This window comes from Bubalus bubalis, chromosome 4, assembly GCF_019923935.1.
Source record: "Bubalus bubalis isolate 160015118507 breed Murrah chromosome 4, NDDB_SH_1, whole genome shotgun sequence".
NCBI lineage: Eukaryota > Metazoa > Chordata > Mammalia > Artiodactyla > Bovidae > Bubalus > Bubalus bubalis.
The window spans coordinates 63,026,184-63,043,627 of NC_059160.1; the positions used below are offsets into that span (position 1 = coordinate 63,026,184).

At 44.4% G+C, this 17,444-nt stretch overlaps 1 protein-coding gene across 3 annotated transcripts; it reads left to right on the plus strand.

The window, feature by feature from the left end:
* The first annotated feature begins 1,169 nt into the window (after positions 1 to 1,169).
* Positions 1,170 to 16,898, plus strand: RAB5B (RAB5B, member RAS oncogene family). 3 transcript variants are annotated; one of them, XM_006075061.3, is made up of 7 exons: positions 1,205 to 1,309; positions 2,543 to 2,601; positions 11,426 to 11,687; positions 12,792 to 12,943; positions 13,213 to 13,335; positions 13,884 to 13,977; positions 14,291 to 16,898. In XM_006075061.3, the coding sequence occupies exons 3-7, from the start codon at positions 11,525 to 11,527 to the stop codon at positions 14,404 to 14,406; spliced, it is 648 nt and encodes a 215-aa protein (XP_006075123.1). In that variant the 5' UTR covers positions 1,205 to 1,309; positions 2,543 to 2,601; positions 11,426 to 11,524; the 3' UTR covers positions 14,407 to 16,898. The 3 variants fall into 3 exon arrangements, with proteins under 3 accessions (XP_025139501.1, XP_006075123.1, XP_006075124.1); XM_025283716.2 differs by lacking the exon at positions 2,543 to 2,601 and having other exon boundaries at positions 1,170 to 1,309; XM_006075062.2 differs by lacking the exons at positions 1,205 to 1,309; positions 2,543 to 2,601 and adding an exon at positions 7,741 to 7,952.
* The last annotated feature ends 546 nt before the right edge of the window (positions 16,899 to 17,444 follow it).

Below are 17,444 nucleotides of genomic sequence, written 5' to 3' on the forward strand. Positions count from 1 at the left end.
ATACATACAAGGCTCCAGTTCGAGATTTGCAATGTTAGGGCTCAGGAGCAGCACTACGTTGGAAGTGAGCTCCAAGGGAATTCGCATTTACGCAGCGTTTCCCAATAAGTTTGCCTTTTTTTCTTTTCTTTTTGCATATTACAAACAGCAGAGTTTTTCAAATATATTTATTCACATTTACATATGATTCTGAATGTATCAACCGTCTGTACGAAATTATTGTAAAGGGGCTAATTTTTTTTTTTTTTTTTGCTAAGTCACTTCAGTCGTGTCCGACTGTGTGTGACCCCATAGACGGCAGCCCACCAGGCTCCCCCGTCCCTGGGATTCTCCAGGCAAGAACACTGGAGTAGGTTGCCATTTCCTTCTCCAATGCATGAAAGTGAAAAGTGAAAAGGAAGTCGCTCAGTCGTGTCCGACTCTTCGCGACCCCATGGACTGCAGCCCACCAGGCTCCTCCGTCCGTGGGATTTTCCAGGCAAGAGTACTGGAGTGGGGTGCCATCGCCTTCTCCGGCTAAAGCCTCCCCAAACTACCAGTTCTTGGACCTGCCACTGTCTCAGCTCACCACAAAACATCTCAGACTGCCCGAGGACCACCCCCGAAATTCCTGTGCTCTGAGGCCCCAACTAAAAGGAGGAAGCACCGACGTGAAGGCTGCTTAAATTCCCAGGCTCCGGGTCCTTAGGAGAGGTATTTCCCTTCACGCCCGCGAATTTGTCATCCAAGGCGGGGCGCTGGAGGCAGCCCCCGCCAAACCCCAGGGGAGGGGCGAAGGTCAGTAGCGGCGTTCCTAAGGCCTCTTTCAACCCCGCCTTGCCTGCCATTCAAGTCCCGACTTTTCTCAGCACTGGTTGAAGTTTCACTTTGACCCGCCTCCATCGCTCACCTGATTAGATGTTTATAAGTTAAAAGGCGGGGTCATGAGGGCATCGAGATTTTATTGGTTAAAGTATACGCCTATCAATGGGGTGCCGCCCCTTATCTTGAGGAGTTCGCCCTTTAGTGGCTCCTCACCTTGTCCATCTTCAAGGTTTCCCTCACTGTATTGGTCTGGAGTCTCGCCTATCCAGTCCTTTGCTCGTACTCGTTGGTGACAGCGCCGAAAGAGTCCCGCCTTTCTCCAGAGGATTGGCGGATTAGCACGCAGAGAGCCCACCCTTGATGGTAGGCGGGTAGTCGTGCAATTGGCTGGGGCCCCGCCCCAGGGCGAGGAGGAGGAGGAGGAGGGGCAAGAGGGTTTGGTTGAGCTGCAGCTGTTTGTCTGTTCGACACAGGCTTGGGCCCGACGGGGGAGACGGAGCCCCAGGTACCGGGCTGATGGAGCCCGCAAGGGCAAGGGGCGGAGGCACCCCGGAAAAGAAAGCGGCCTGGCCTGAGGGCAGAGGAGGGTCTGGGCCTCCGCGAGGGGTTAGAATGGCCCACTGGAGAGGGGAGAAGGGGACCAGGCCCCGGCAGGCCTAATGGGGGCGCTGAGGAGGGGGCCGGGCGGGCTGGGAGCCCGAAGTTGGTGAGTCGGGGAGGCGGCCGGGAGGTTTTGGCGGCTGGGCTGGGGGCCGGCGCAGGAGGCCCGGGGCTCGCGTGAGGCAGGGGCAGGCCTCAATGAGCGGCGCCGAAGAGGGAGGAGCTGGGGGAAAGGGACTGGGCGGCGGGTGAGGTAAGTCATTCGCCGGGAGGTGAGGAGGGGTCAAACCCGACGCCCTGGCCCCGAGGGGAACCGGGGCGGGACTCTCGAGAGGTCTCATTGGAAGGGTGAGGGAAGGGCTCTTAACTGGGTAAGAGGCATTCTTTTCAGGCAAAGTGGCTATTATAAAAATAACTAGGGTGCCCCAGAGTTGAGCCGAGAGGGATAAGTGTGGGAGAACTGACACAAGCGAAGAAAGCTTTCCTAATCTAGAAGACTCAGGTAGCCGGACTAGTGGAAGCAGGGCCACGAATCAGTGATGGGAGCTTCAGGGAATGCTGAAGGGTGAGCTGGGGGCCTTGGGTTTTGCGAGTACTCGCGCTTTTGTTCCCATTGGTGTGGAGATGTGGCAAGTTGAAGTTTTCTGATACTCTCAGGGTAGACAGTGAAGACAAATTGTTTTTTTTTCTGTGACTGTTGGCAGTTCCCAACTCAGCCCCTACTCTCTCCCTTGGTCTCAAGCTAGTTTAGGCTGCAGTCTCGGTGTTTCTTCTTACCTCCTGCTTCATGTCCTGTGAAAAAGCTAAGAAGTTGGGTTTGGGGGATGTTTGTTCCTTTCTTTCCTGCTTAATAATGTGGTCTATATTGGGGACCATATCTCTCACCTGGAAGTGGGGAATTAGTGATTCATTTTCTGCTCTAGAAATGGGCTTAGGTATCCCCAACCATCCAGAGATCTTCTGACCATAGTTGGTGAAACTTTTGTGGTACTTAGACTTGGGTATTTCCCAGGAAGGTAATGATTATGTGGAATCAAGCCTGGAAATATGAGGTGATATCACAGAGGAAGGGATTTGGGGAAGAGAGAAATTTCATTCCAGAAGGTTGGCATCACCCATTCTTTGTCTACTTCTTCAGGAGCCGGGGTTTCTGAGCTATTAGAAAGCTGGGTCAAACAGAGGCACTCGGGGAAGGAGGTGAGTAGAGAAAAGGAAGATGGATTTCTAAGACCCAGAGGTCCCTTCCTCTCATATATTTTTAACAGTCTACTGACCTCCTTAGTTCCCCCCATAGATTGGAGCTTATTGGATTTTCCCTTATTATACTTCCTCCTTTTTCCATTTTATACCTCTGTATTTTATAACTACTTTCTTTTTAATTAGAAAAGTGGTATGTACATATTAAAGTATTCAGGTTTTATGGAAGTGTAAAAAGTGTAAAACCTCCCACATATACCCTGCTCATTTCATCCAGAAAGGTCAGAGACAAGAGACAGCAGATCAAACTAATCTTACTTCACTTTGGGGGATGTGCCACCAAAGGCAATTCTGTTTTCATGTTCCCACCATGCTCTGGCTTCTCCTTTCCAGTTTTCCCTTCTGGGATGATACTCTGTTATTTATTGTGCTCCTTTCACAGTTCATTCTGTCTTGCTTTTATCAAATTCAGAAAAGTAGAGAGCTGTACTCTGGGTTATCCCTTCACATTCTTACACAAACACACACACCCCACTTGTGCACTGGGTATCCTAAAAGGAAAGTGAAGTCGCTCAGTCATGTACGACTCTTTGCGACCCCATGGACTGTAGCCTATCAGGCTCCTCCACCCGTGGGATTTTCCAGGCAAGAGTGCTAGAATGGATTGCCATTTCCTTCTCCAGGGGATCTTCCCGATCCAGGAATCAAACCCAGGTCTCCCTCATTGCAGGCAGACACTTTACCGTCTGAGCCACCAGGGAAGCCTCTTCAAGAGGATCTTCCCAGGTGTCCTAAGGAAATGCCCAAATAGATGGCCAAAACGTCTTTCTCTTTTATGGGCAGGAAAGAAAAGTTAAAGTGAATCATTTTGTTTGGGAAAATTTATTGGCATCTTTGCTAAAGTGAGGAATTTGAGATTTCTGTCCTGTGGTTCATGGTCTCTGCATGTTCAAATTATATGACTCTCCCTTCATTATCCCCAAAGAAGATGGTGGTTCTTCTAAAGGCCCTCTGTGTCTGTCTTTCTATAGTGATATGAGAAGCTTCCAAATTTTTCTGGCTTTGAAATTGGTTTTCCTCTAAACCTCAACACAGCTGGGACACTTTAGTACACCACCTTATTAATTGAATTTGTCCTTACTGGCTTTAGAAGCCCTGTGATGTGCCCAGCCTTTGTACAGTGCCCTTGGAAACCTTGATTGTTGTCCCTCCAGAAGCTTTTGTTTTCTCTTCTACAAAGCCAGTCCTAGAGAAAATTGTGTAGATGTGTATGTGTTTTAAATCCTCACTAGGCTTTGCCATTTCCTACATCCTGATGGTATCCTGTCCCTTTTTTTTTTTTTTTTGTCACTTTCTTCTATACATCTCTTCTCATCTTTTCTACCTTCCCCTTAATCAAAGCCTACTTTCAAGAAAAATGGTCTAAAATTGCTCCACATTAGGGTGTAAATAACGAATAGTCATTTAAAGTATTAATCCTCCCAAGAGTTTTTGCTTTTTAAAGAGGGAGTTAAAGAATGGAAATTATTAGTATAGAATTTCAAACATAGATCTGGAGTTACAAAAATATATTTGGAGAAGAGGAGTTTCCCATTGCCCTTGAAGTCATACCTCATCCCTTCTTTTTGCCCAGGAGCAAGGATTGCTCTTTTACAGTTTGCTTGTTTGTGCTCACTGATACGAATTTGACTTAGGAGGGGACATAGGTATGAGAAGCAAGTGCCTGCTCCCTAATCCTATGGCATTTCAGATTGGTAAGTAATAACCAAAGTGTGAGACAGTGTATTTAAATTAAGGAAATGCAACAGCCTGGTTGGAGGAGAGATACCTTAAAACCCTACACAATACACTCCCACTTCCCAAAAGAGTGTTTTAGGAAAGATTTAGTCATTGACTGAACAGTAACTGAGCTGAGTAAGGAGCCACCCAGGTGAGCAAAGTGTGCAGATTCTAGGTCAGGTTGTAGTTTCTGTTGAGGGGCAGAAACCTTTTCAGATGTATGATTTTTTATTTTTCCTTTTTTAAAACTTGTGTTTCTTAAGTTTAGGAATTAATGGAGATATTGAACCAAAGTTTTTTTTAGCACTTAACATTAACTGAAGATTCAGAAAACTTTGTTTTTAACCACAGTTGCCTCAGTGTTACAGTGGGAGGGCTGCATATTTGGTGTGATTAGGCCATCTGAAGCATAGTAAAGTAACGGGTGACAGGAAAAGCAGTTAGCCCATGTGAGTTGCAACAGTACCTTGTGGGCTGGGTCCCAAGAGGGCCCTCTATCCAGGGGAGATGACAAACAGGCGAGAGAGCAATTTGGCCTATTAAAAACGTTCCCAAATGGAAATAAGATTCTATCCAGAAGGGAGGAGTAGATGGAGGAAGCAAGCAGGATTGCTTTGACATTAATGAACACCTACTAGGAGACGACAGAGAAGGAGATGGCTGGATGGCATCACCGACTCGATGGACGTGAGTTTGAGTGAACTCCGGGAGTTGGTGATGGACAGGGAGGCCTGAACTAGGGACCCTGACATTGTGTTTTGCTCTGGAGATTGAAAATGACATAAATAGTCACTCTTTTTGAGAAGTTCTTGGTTTAGCAGAGCAGACAGATACACTTAAATAATGTAGTAAATGTTGTGATAAGAATGCAGTCTTTTTTATTTTTTGACCAGGCCACATGGCTTGTGGGATCTTAGTTCCCCAACCAGAGATTGAACCTGGCCCCAGGCAGTGAAGGCTCTGAATCCTAACCACAGGACCACCAGGGAATTCCCAAGAATGTAGTCTTAATACTATGGGATTCCAGAGGAAGCAGTGGTGAATTCTCTTGGGGTGAGAGGGTAATTACACAATTTCACAGAGAATGTGACATTTGAGTTTGTCCTTAAAAGATACATTAGGCATTTGCTAGGCAGACAAAGTGGAGAAAGGCATTCCGGTCTTTCCTAGGTCAATATGAGGGACTTTGCAGTACCATGCTGATAAGAGATTAAGTGTGCTTTTTGGCTTTTGGGGAAATATAAGGGAGAGGATTGGAGAAGAAACTGGCAACGCACTGCAGTATTCTTGCCTGGGAAATCCCATGGACAAAGAAACCTGGTAGGCTACACAGAGTCAAACACGACTGGAGCTACTGAACAGCAAGGGAGAGGGTAAGGGGAAGTGGAAAAACTCTTTTAAGCCCATGACTCATTGGTTAACATTGGATCAGTGCAATCAGCCAAGTAGTGAAATTCAATTTAAGATTTTGGTAACTTGGGGTCTAAACAAAGTTGGAGAGTTGAAGACACTTACTAGCTTCTGTGCTGTCTTTCTATTCAGTAAATCTCACATTAATCCCACAGCCCATTGAACTCTGCAGAAATTACCACTTCTTTCCCTAGTGCCTGCCATTGAATTGCTCCTATTTCAGCTCTCCTGGCAGGGGTTGGTCAAGACCTTTTAGAGAAGCATAGTAATAAATGATTGCTTCTATCAGAAGGATATGGGACTAGATTCTAGTTCTCAGGGAAGGCCTGGGGCTTCCTAACTTGTTTTCAGTCCCAAAGGAAGTACTTATCCAAACTGTATAGAGGCAGAAACTATCCAGTCTAAGCTCTTGTTCCTGTCCTGGTACTTTCTTTGAATTTCAGTTCAGAGTTCAGCATTTCCTGCTTCCTTAAGTGGTATAGTGGTATTATAGGAGCAAGAGTGCCTTACTAGGAGTACTTGCTAGAAGGATATTTGCTACTAATCTGTTGTGTGATAGCTGGCTGTATGGGCAAGTTGGTTGATTTTATTTGCCTCAGTTTCCTCACTGTAAAGTACAGATTGGACTAGATGGCCTCTAAACTGCCTCGAATCTGCAAAACTGAATTTATAGGGCTAACATAAGGGAGGGAGCTAGACTCCAGTGGCTCTTTATCTGAAACTCAGTCTCTATTGATAGATGACAGACTTCTGGAGGCATCCATTATATGTAGTTGGGCTTCCCTGGTGGCTCAAATGGTAAAGAATCTGCCTGCAGTACAGGAGACCCAGGTTCAATCACTGGGTTGGGAAGATCCCATGGAAAAGGAAATGGCAACCTACTCCAGTATTCTTGCCTGGATAATTCCATGGACATGGACAAAGGAGCCTGGCAGGCTACAGTCCACGGGGTCACAAAGAGACACCACTGAGTGACTAACACACACATCATATGTAATTGACATAGGAACTCAAAGTTACCAAGTGGGAAGGGATCTGAGGAATGGAGTCCTGCCCTACTAGGCATCAGCAGGCTAAGCTGCTAACAACCCTTTGTGTTGGTTTGTTTGTTTGTTTGTTTTGCCACGCTGCTTGTGGGATCTTGTTTCCCCAACCAGGGATCAAACTCTTGCCCGCCTTGCAGTGAAAGCTCAGAGTTTAACCACTGGACTGCCAGGGAAGTCTCTTAGAAAGCTTTCCTATTCATATTTTCCTCTGCTGGGAGAGCTACCTACACTAAAGAACTTGCCCTTCATTCTCCACGTTCCCCTTCCCCAGTGGACTGATGACAGAGTCAAGCCTTAGTCATTTGATAAGCCATTCTTGTGGAGCTGGAATTCTGAGGGAAGTTAAGTCATTCTCGTCTGAACTGAAAGGGCTGAAGGGAAGAAAAATCTCCTCCCTTTCTTGCCTCAGGTTTGAAGGTAATAATCATCACACCACCTGACTGGTTGGCTGTGTTTAGTTTTTTGCCTTCGGATAGCTCGTTTGCCCACTGTCAATTGTCAGCCAAAAAAATCATCACCAAAATAGGGGAGAAATCAATTGAATCTTATGTGTATTATTCCATTTCTGTACCCCTGATCTTTCAAGAGTCTAGCTGTTGCATAGAAAACATGATACTCTTATTAACAAGCTGGGATTAAAGATGAAGGCACAGAGATGGGCAGCTGATCAATTACCGTGAACAGAGGAGATATAGGACACAGTCTTGAGCTGAAACACTGGAGTGGGAGTTAGTCTTTCCTAACCCAGTAGTTACTAATCTCTGACAGTTCAAGAAAGTTTGCTCATTGACTCTGGCTTGACTTACCATCTGTTGGGGTTAGTGACAAAGGGCTTTTCGACCCGAGTGTCTGTGACTGTTTCCTACCTTTTTTTTTTTTCCTGGCCACGCCATGCCACTTGCAGGTCCCTGACCAGGGATTGAACCCAGGCCACGGCAATGAAAGCATGGAGTCTTAACCACTGGACTGCCAGGGAATTCCCAACTGTTTCCTATCTTCACACTTCCAACTCCTACTGTTTTCCCAGGCCTAGAAAGATGTGTCTGCAAATGAGAATTCAGTTCACTCTAACTTGGTGTTCTGCCCCTTGGATCAGTTGCTTTGAAATGTGAGGAAGTAAGTCAAAGAATCTAGTCACTTTTCCTGTTGTTTCTTAAAGAGTATAGTATATGTGTATCAACCTAAAGGAAACTTAATCAGCTTATCATCTGTAGGGTTTTTTTTTCTCCCTATCATTTCATCTGTTTTCAAGTGTAGAATTATAATGGCCTATCCTCTTTACCTATGAAACAATGTATATGAAGTATTACATAAATATATTTTTAAAAATAATCCTCACAGATGCTGAGAAACTGTATAAAGAAACATATTTCTTAAATGTATCCAGGACTTTGAATTCAAATTCTGCCTTTTACTATTTTCCCCTATTATCCTTCTTATTCCACCCCCAGATCCTCATAGATAAGGAAGCTGAAGCTCAGAAAGGTAAAAGGAGTGAGTGGCCTAGGATCACAGTGGGTTAATTGACAAAGCAGAGAAAAAACTAAGGCTTGCCTGATTCCAGGGCCCTGACCACTGTGCAGGACTGCCTCTGTCGACTTTAGCATTCCGTTTTCCTAATTGCTCCATAACTTTAGTGGCAGGATTAGAAAACCTCTGACCCCTGGAGAGCTATATTCAGCCCTCATCTTAATTTCACCTGGAAGTGCTTTTGTAGGCCAGCCAGAGATTAGACTTCCTACTAACCCATCTTCAGTGGCAGGCCTCTCCAAAGCAATGTTTGTTGAACTTTTTTTTTTTTGATCATGGCTCAAAAAAAAAAAGTTTTTTTACATCAAAATTCAGTGTGTGTACATACAACCACAAGTGAAGAAGCATTTTCACAAAATGATTCTTGTGCTTATTTGCATGCCACATGGTAATTTCTTTCTTTCTTTTTTTTTTTAATACACTGATCATGATCCACCAAGCAATTTCAAGATCACTACTTGGCTTACAGAATAAAAACACTCCTCTAAAGGTTTGAGGATGAAAAGAGCTAAAAAACTGTGACTAGTAGTTAAGAAGCTAATTAATACTAATTCTTGCAGTTGCAGTACTGGTTCCCAGAATTTTGGATTTAACAGACAAATTAAATTTAAGGGTTTCTGTTTTTCCACATAAGTATATTTAGAAAGCTTACTACTGACTAGCAACACCATTATTTATTTTAAAAAAAAGTTATGTAGGAAACTTTAAATATATATAATTCCTGTTAATAAAAGAAAGATTTATGTAGCATGAAAATATCTGAGTTCTTTACATACCATTTTCCTTAGTCTCATTCTCCCTAGAGGGAAGATGAGCATGTATCTTTCCATACCTTTGTCTTTGTAGAATTTTGCTTTGTTTATAGAAATAGAATCAGCCGAGTGTTTTGCTTTTTTTAAAATTGAACTATAGGTCTTAGAGGCTTATCCATGCAATAAATACATATTTACCTTTTAGAGAAAATTGATACTAAAAAGCTAGAAATCGTGTTATAAAGGATACTCTTAAATTGAATAAATTTAGCTTTGTGAAAAACTTGCTGTATCGTTTTAATTTTAATCATTTCATCATAAACCAGTGAAAAGTTCATCACAAAGTGGCACATGTATATCTGAATTCTTAGGACTCATTGACCTGGGGGACTACAAAATACCCAGTAAGATCAGAGTGATTTTATTCAGTCCTCTGTCTTAATCTAGTCTATGCTGAGACTTTCCTGGGCTTTCTCATTTCTATCTCATTTCTCTGTTAACTTCCTCTTACACTTTTTTTTTTTCTCTTTTTTTCCTCTACCTCCCAACTAATATTGAGATGTCCTTTAATATATTAAATTGATTATTTCTGTGAATCAGGGCCACTAAATAATACCTGTCTTACTATTTATTAGCTCTATATTAAACACATGTTTCACGTAATCCTTAGGGCTATTGTACGAGATAGGTATTTTTTCCATTTTATAAAGGTAGAAGGTAAGGCTCAGGAAGAGAAATTTTCTTGATGTCATATTAATAATGATTAGTAGCTTAATATTCATTGATATAGTACCTTTTGTCAAATATTTATGTTCTTTATATGTATTATTGCATTTAGTCCTCACAACACCTTTTGAAGTAGGTGCTCATAGACTGTTATCCCATTTTACAGATGAGGAAACAGATGCACAGGTAGATTTAGTAATTTGTCCAAAAGTTCATAGCTAGTAAGCAGAACTAAAATGAATCCAATGAATTGGACTCCACAGCTTTTGTTCCTCTATGCTTCTTCCTCTATGGCTTTTCTATCCTTTCCATGTTTACTAATATTGCAGATATTTTTAACCCTGATATTGCAGATATATTTAACCCAAAGCAATTATTTTTTTCACAATACATGTCACAGAATATGATGTTTATGGAGTCACTAGAATCAGTCTTGGAGAAGGGAAACATCAATTTGAACCAACAAAGTACAATCCAAGTAATGCTTAGTTTTGGGGTGAGGTGGTTTTGCATGTTCTGATCATGCTAACACTTCTTTGAATCTCATAGTTCTTTTCCCCTCAGAGTCAGGTTTGGATGATTGAACACTCAAAGTCCCAACTTCTCTCTCTCTCTCTTTCCTCTGCACCACCAGCTTTCCTAGCCACTTATAAGGTAGAGAAGGTGGTTCAGTTATATTCTTTCATCAAGTATTTATTGCTTGAAGACTTATTCCTGTGCCATCTTCTGGAGATTGCTGCATGTGTTTAGAAGGTACACCTTCTTTCTCTGCCTCTGATTTGGAGGGCTATAGCTGTTAGGCCTTTTCAGTGTGGAGAGTAGTCTTATCCCAAGAGTAGTCTTATCCCTAGGCATCAAGAAGAGAGCTGCAAGTTGAGAGTAAATCAAGCCTACTGACTCAGACTTGATAGATTTTCAGACTCAGAGGGGTGGCAGAAACAAAGGGAAAGAGTTAACACTGAATGTAGTCTGTTTCTCTGTTACCTTTGAGCAGAAATGAGGATAGATTTTTCTGGTATTGGATCCTGGTTTGATTTTCAGAAATGTCAGTTTTCAGAAATGGTCATGTATGAAGGATATAGAACCAGAAGCTATCCCTTTGCTCTTCAGAGGGATGACTGTTACCTACACCCCTAGAGTGAATTTCTCATTTTGAAGGCTAGAAAAAAGGGGGGGTAAAAAAAGGACAGCACCAGGACACCAAAGAGATAGTGGGGATCTGGGGCACTTTTGGGTGGACCTGGGTGTTCTTTAGGCCAACTAAAAGTTGATCGATTTGCTATTCTTTGAAGACCTGGTGGGGAATGGTTGGGAGATTAAAGACTACTCTCACACAGTTTTCAGTCTCTCTGTTGCAGCACACTCTACTTTAAATGCTATTATTTTCTTGATCCCCACTCTTAACCACTGAGTGCCAGGTGCCTGGGACCCTCTCAGTGGTGTAAGCTTTTAATGGTGGGTGATTATAAGACTTAAGTCCTTATTGGAGCAAAGAAATGAAGAGATTCTGTCCTTTCTCTTAAAAAATGATTGCCATTGTCATGGCCCTGTGTTTAATTTTACCCACTTTTTTTCTTGCAGAATTGTTGAAGCCTGGACGTCCCCTCCCCTCCCCCTCCCCCCTCTGCCGCTTTGTGGCATCCCCCTCCCTCCACCCTTTCCCACTCTGATAACCTAGCCATGACTAGCAGAAGCACAGCCAGGCCCAATGGGCAGCCCCAGGCCAGCAAAATATGCCAGTTCAAACTGGTCCTGCTGGGTGAATCTGCAGTGGGGAAATCTAGCCTGGTATTACGTTTTGTCAAAGGGCAGTTCCACGAGTATCAGGAGAGCACCATTGGAGGTAAGTACTTCAGGGAGAGAAGAGAGTTAGTGTTTAGAAGGTCTGTTGAAGGGGAGATCTAGGGATCTGATTATGCCGCTGGCCCTCTTAGCTCCCTGAAAAGGAAATCTTTTATGAAACAAAAAAAGTGCCAAAATGCCCCAAAACAGGTCTCTGTTCATCCTCTTCCTAGAAGAAAGAAAGGTTGGCCTTTGAGCACCAAAAAAACCACTTTTTGTTTTAATCTCAGACTATTTTCCTCTTCCCGCTCTCATCTTAATGCCAGTGAAGTTCAGTTGAGGGTCATCTTGAGCAGGGTTGATTTGAGGCAGTGGCTCATAATCAAAGGTGTACATCTAAAACTCCTGGGGAGCATGCTGGACCCTACCTCAGATTGGCTGATTAGTTTCTGAAGGAGGGTGAGATTGATGGCAGTAATGACGTGTGTGTTTGGAAAAGCTCCTTAGATGATCTTCGATGCACACATCTGGTAAAGCAGAGGTTAGAACTAAATACAAAAGATAAAGTAATATTCCTTTCCTACCTTGGCTACCTTCTCTCTGCCACTATCCCGAAATAGGGTGCTAATTCAATATGAAGAACTCCCCATATTTCTCCTTCTCCACTTTTATTACTTACCTTGGAAATACATTCTTAGACCAGCAGAAGTGATACAAAAAAGTTTAACAGCCAAATAATGTAATGGTGGGACCTCACATCAGGCTTTAAAATCTTCTAATCAGTTCTTTATGTGACTTTTATCTGATGCTTATTGTCTCTCATTATCTCTTAATCTGTTTTGGTTAGAAGAGTGTTGACTCTGGTATTAAAGCTGGTTCTTTCTAGCCCTCAGAGTTTTACCATGGCGCCCCCATTCCTTAGCTGCAAAGACTTCTGGCAGGAATGATTTAGCCAAGAGCAGGCTTAATTCTGGTGCCAGGACCCGAAGGAAAATGCTAAACCTTTCCAGGGTATAAGGAGGAGAATGCTAAACCTTTCCTGTAGCTGAACAGCCTGGGTAGTGACTGGTCTTAGACTGACAGTGGAGATATTTTGAAGGAGGGTGGGATGTTCCAGTGCATTCTCCCACTTACACCAACTTTTCCTCTGTTTTCTCATTCATAGCGGCCTTCCTTACCCAGTCTGTTTGTCTAGATGACACGACAGTCAAGTTTGAGATCTGGGACACAGCTGGGCAGGAGCGATACCATAGCTTGGCCCCCATGTACTACAGAGGTGCCCAAGCTGCCATTGTGGTTTATGACATTACTAATCAGGTAAGTGGGCTGAGAAGATTGTCCTTGCTTTTATTTATAGGAATTAAATTAGGTGGGGGAGAGAAAACCAGTTCTTGAAATAGCAAAATAAGAATACAAATTACGCTTCCAAGTGTTGAGAAGACAGAGGTAATGAATTACCAGAAACAGATGGTTTCAATGAGTAACGGCTGCTTAGAAGAGGTGAGTTTTGAGATCAGACTTGAAGGTGATAGCCCTAGATTGGCAGTCGTTCCAGCCTACCCATTCTTATCCTTGTGTTTTCCCAGGAAACCTTCGCCCGAGCGAAGACATGGGTAAAAGAACTACAGCGACAGGCCAGTCCTAGCATCGTTATTGCCCTGGCAGGGAACAAAGCTGACCTGGCCAACAAGCGCATGGTGGAGTATGAAGTAAGCTGGCCACCGAGTCCTTCCTGACACACTCCCTCTATGCTTGGGACCTCTTTTTTCCAAACCTGCCCTCTCTGAAAACCTCATCTGAGGACATTCATCATCTCATTCCCCAGTTCTGCACCAAGTTAAATACAGCAGCACTGTGACCCTAATGCCAGCCAGGAGATTTTAGAGGAGTCAGAAGAAAATTCCAAAGCAGAGGGGTAGGGGAGTACCAGTACCAGCTGTGGGGGTACCAGTGTGAAAAGAGGAAGGAGGGAGCAGTTGAATTTGAGGTAAGGGACTCAAGTGTCAGAACCCCAAAGCCCCTAACCAACTTACCTTCTTCCCTGTAATTAAGTTTCCTGACATCTGTTTGTTGGATTAAGTGGTGGAGACCATGGGATATCCCTTGAGGGAGTCATCACCAAATTATGGGTCCAGGGCCAGCTGGCTCAGGGGAGGGAACCTAGGATGTTGCCTAGCTCCAGTGCTACATGGGAGTGGAAAGGCAGTACTTGTCTCTGCCTCACAGTCTGAGTACCAGTACACCCCACCCCTTGCAGGAGGCCCAGGCGTATGCAGATGACAACAGCTTATTGTTTATGGAGACTTCAGCCAAGACAGCTATGAACGTGAACGATCTCTTCCTGGCAATAGGTAAGGTCAGAGAAGCCTGAGGTCTTCCTGTCGTTTTTCCCTTGCCTCTAGGCAAGATCACTAACCCAGGTCATAAAGGTAAATGGGAGTGTCTCCCTTTATGAAAACTTTAGGTGTGGAAATACTGTAACTTTCCATCGTGACCTCCATCCTTTCGTTCTAGCTTGAGCCCCCTCATCTTCAATGTTGTTTGCAATGAACCCTCCCCTCTTGAGAACATGAGTCTCTCACATTTCCCCTTTCCCCCAATAGTCTTTTTTGGGGAAATGAGTAAAATCTACCATACTTTGTTCCCTTCTGTTTTTATCTCTAGCTAAGAAGTTGCCAAAGAGTGAACCCCAGAATCTGGGGGGTGCAGCAGGCCGAAGCCGGGGTGTGGATCTTCACGAGCAGTCCCAGCAGAACAAGAGCCAGTGTTGTAGCAACTGAGGGGGTGGCTAGCAGCAAACAAGTATGGAGCTAGCACGAGAGCTAAGAAATAACCTCCATCCCCACCCCTCAGCACACAGCCCCTACGGTAACAGCACACTGAGCCCTGGCTCCCAAGGGCTGCCTCTTGACAGCTCCGTCATGGCACTTTTTAACGCTTCAGCAACAACACCAGGCAGCTGTTGCCACTGGCCTCCTACCCCTACTCTGGGGCTTGGAGGTCAGATCCCCCAGGACTTACCTTCCAAAACAAACTTTCTTCACTTTGTATTATAGGTGCAAGACAGTGACCTACTCATCTTTCCTCCTCCTCCTGCCCATTTTTTCAGAAAACTTTTGTTTTTTTTTGTCTCCTGCCCCTTCCCCTTCTGCTTTTGGTCAGTCTCTGTTCTTGATCTCCTTTTCCTCCTCTCCCCAGGATGGAGAAGGTGGTAAACCCAGGAACTGAGGAAGGTTTCCAGTTCAGTCACATTAAGGGCCTTGGGGGAAAGTAAGGCTCAGAGCAGTGGGGAGTAAGGAAACATTGCCTTTTTGTTTTTGTTTGGTTGGAGATTCTTCTATTTGAAAGCACTGCAGCGTCCATGAGTTGGCCTTGTGGAGGGTTTTTCTAGGTAGAGGTGGGAATGGGACGGCCAGCTCCCGGGCACCAGGTTGGAGTCTTGCTGTTGTCTGACTGGGCAGAAGTGGAAGAGGTGGAGAAGCAGTGGCCCATGAACTCTTCCAAGGCCTATTTCCCCCTCACCCAGCTTCTTAGGTAGCTTCTCCCCCATAATGGGGGAGATTCCGGACCCCAGAGTCCTCCAAAGAATCTTCACTGGTTGCCTGCCTCTTTGGCTCTGCTGTGATCTAAATGGAGGAGGGACCAGTTTCTGATACCCATCCTCTGACTTAGGCATTTTTTTCTCTCTGGCCTTCAGATGGCCTCAGCCCCAGCCACCATATCCCCCTGCAGTTTGCACTTTAATTGATGGTAGTTCAGTTGTGATACTTGTTTAATGGGCGGTTTGGTTGATTTACTTGCCCTCTTTTTAATTAAGTGGAATCCAATGTGTATATGAGATTTGACGAGGGGCTGCAAAGAACCGTACCGGTGGCAGCTAGTCAAGCCCAATCTCCACTGCTAGCTTCCTCTAACTCTAATTCTTATTTCACCTATATTCTTGCCAACCTGACTCTTGGGTATACGTTTACCTTTCCTGGGAAATTAACTGAGCAGCCGGAGAGCAGTCTCAGGATAGCATAGGCGACTCACTGTAGGGGAGTGAAGAAGAGTCCGGCCAGAGGGAGGAGTTTTCTGTGCTTTTCCAGGGTTCCCATTCAATTTGATCCACCCATTACCGTGTCTTTTCTACTTCCCTGTAAATAGGTATGATCTTTATTCCCACTGTACAGTCTGTTCTGCCCCCCTACCTCCCATCAGGCCCGATTTCTTTTCTCCTTTGTTAGTATCTTCAGTTTGTCATGCTTACCGCCCCAAACCCATCCCCCATGCAGCCAGTGGTTTAATCTACATACCACTAGGGAGTTGTACCACAGAGGTCTACCTGTGGCCCCCTCATATCATAACACCTGTTCCTGTGGACAGGGAATGACTGGCACTCAAGGTCCCTCACGACTGTCTCACATCACCAGAGGACATTGGTCGTTTCTAAATCTCTAGCCTCTCTCCACGTCCCTCATCAGGTATTTTAGGATGTCTTTGGGAAGCCATCAAGGCAAGAGAGAACTCTAAATTCCTTCTTGTTCTAGCTTAGAATTTTGGGGAAATTGGGGGAAATAAGATAGGAGAGGCCATAGTGAACTAGGAACCGTTCTGCCCTTTGGGCTTGTAGACTGCTTTCTGTCCCAGAGCAGCTGAGAAATCCATGACGCTGAGATTCTGAAGGACTGAGCTTAAGTTCTTCCACTTATGCCTCAATTCCCTTCCTTTCCCAGGGGCAGCCTTAGTTCCCACGGCCCTGAGACGCATATGTTCCCCCTCTTTTCCCAGCACCCATTAGCCCCCTAAAGCACCCAGTGTGTCCTTAGAAGTGGAAGAACTAGGATGGCTCTCATACGTTTCTGAGAAATAAAGTTCTTTGTGCAGTTTTCCCCATGGAGCAGGAGTGAAGACGTTTCATTGCCTTGGGGCTGGGAAACCATTTCTCCAGGCTTCTTCTCCCTTCCACTACCCCCCTTAGGAACAGGATTGGCCTTAACTTACCGGCCTGTCTGCTGCCTTCCTTCTACTTTCTAGCAGCTCTTCTGCTTTTCTTTGAGCTCTGGTGGGCTTGGGGAATCTTAGTTTTTATTTCCCAGCTCTTCATTTTTTCTTCTGATCAGTTTGTTTGTTTTTTAAGGGGGGTATCTTTTGTTTCTTTTTTTTGCCTCTAAGAAAGCATTTGCCTTTTTCCCCTTTTCTTCCTCTCCCAACATAACAATCGTGGTAACAGAATGCGACTGCTGATTTACCGATGTATTTAATGTAAGTAAAAAGGAGAAAAAAAAGTGTATTGGAGTGTTGCTTCTTCTCTTTTTTTTTTTTTTTTTTTGCTATTTCTCTAATACTAGAAATTTGCAAGGCAACCCAATAATGTTTTACTGAACCAGAAACACACCTGCCTTTGCATCTTGGTGCATGCATGTGTGCGTGCGTTTGTATGTTCATGCTAAGTTGTTTCAGTCATGTCCAACTTTGTGACCCTATGGACTGTAGCCCGCCAGACTCCTCTGTCCATGGGATTCTGCAGGCAAGAATACTGGAGTGGGTTGCTATGCCCTCCTCCAGGGGATCTTTACCACCAGGGATTGAACCCATGTCTGTTATGTCTCCTGCATTGCAGGCAATTCTTTACTGCTAAGCCACCAAGGAAGCCCTGCATCTTGGTAACTCCTCATTACTCATCTTTCCTTGAATAGTGAGATAATCCAATTTGTAAAATAGCCCCTTTACTGCTGTTTAATCACTGTTCGCAAGCCATTAGAGAGCTCATCAAATCTGTCCCTAGCTTAGTTTTTTAGGCTATCCTTACAGAATGTATATATGGAAGGGGTTGGTC

Bases quoted from the DNA above. Each gene is read 5' to 3' on its own strand.
- RAB5B (XM_025283716.2), top strand. From the start codon at position 11,525: ATGACTAGCAGAAGCACAGCCAGGCCCAATGGGCAGCCCCAGGCCAGC. The intron at 11,688-12,791 runs GTAAGTACTTCA...TCTCATTCATAG, and splicing joins TCAGGAGAGCACCATTGGAG to CGGCCTTCCTTACCCAGTCT. The intron at 13,978-14,290 runs GTAAGGTCAGAG...TTTTATCTCTAG, and splicing joins CGATCTCTTCCTGGCAATAG to CTAAGAAGTTGCCAAAGAGT.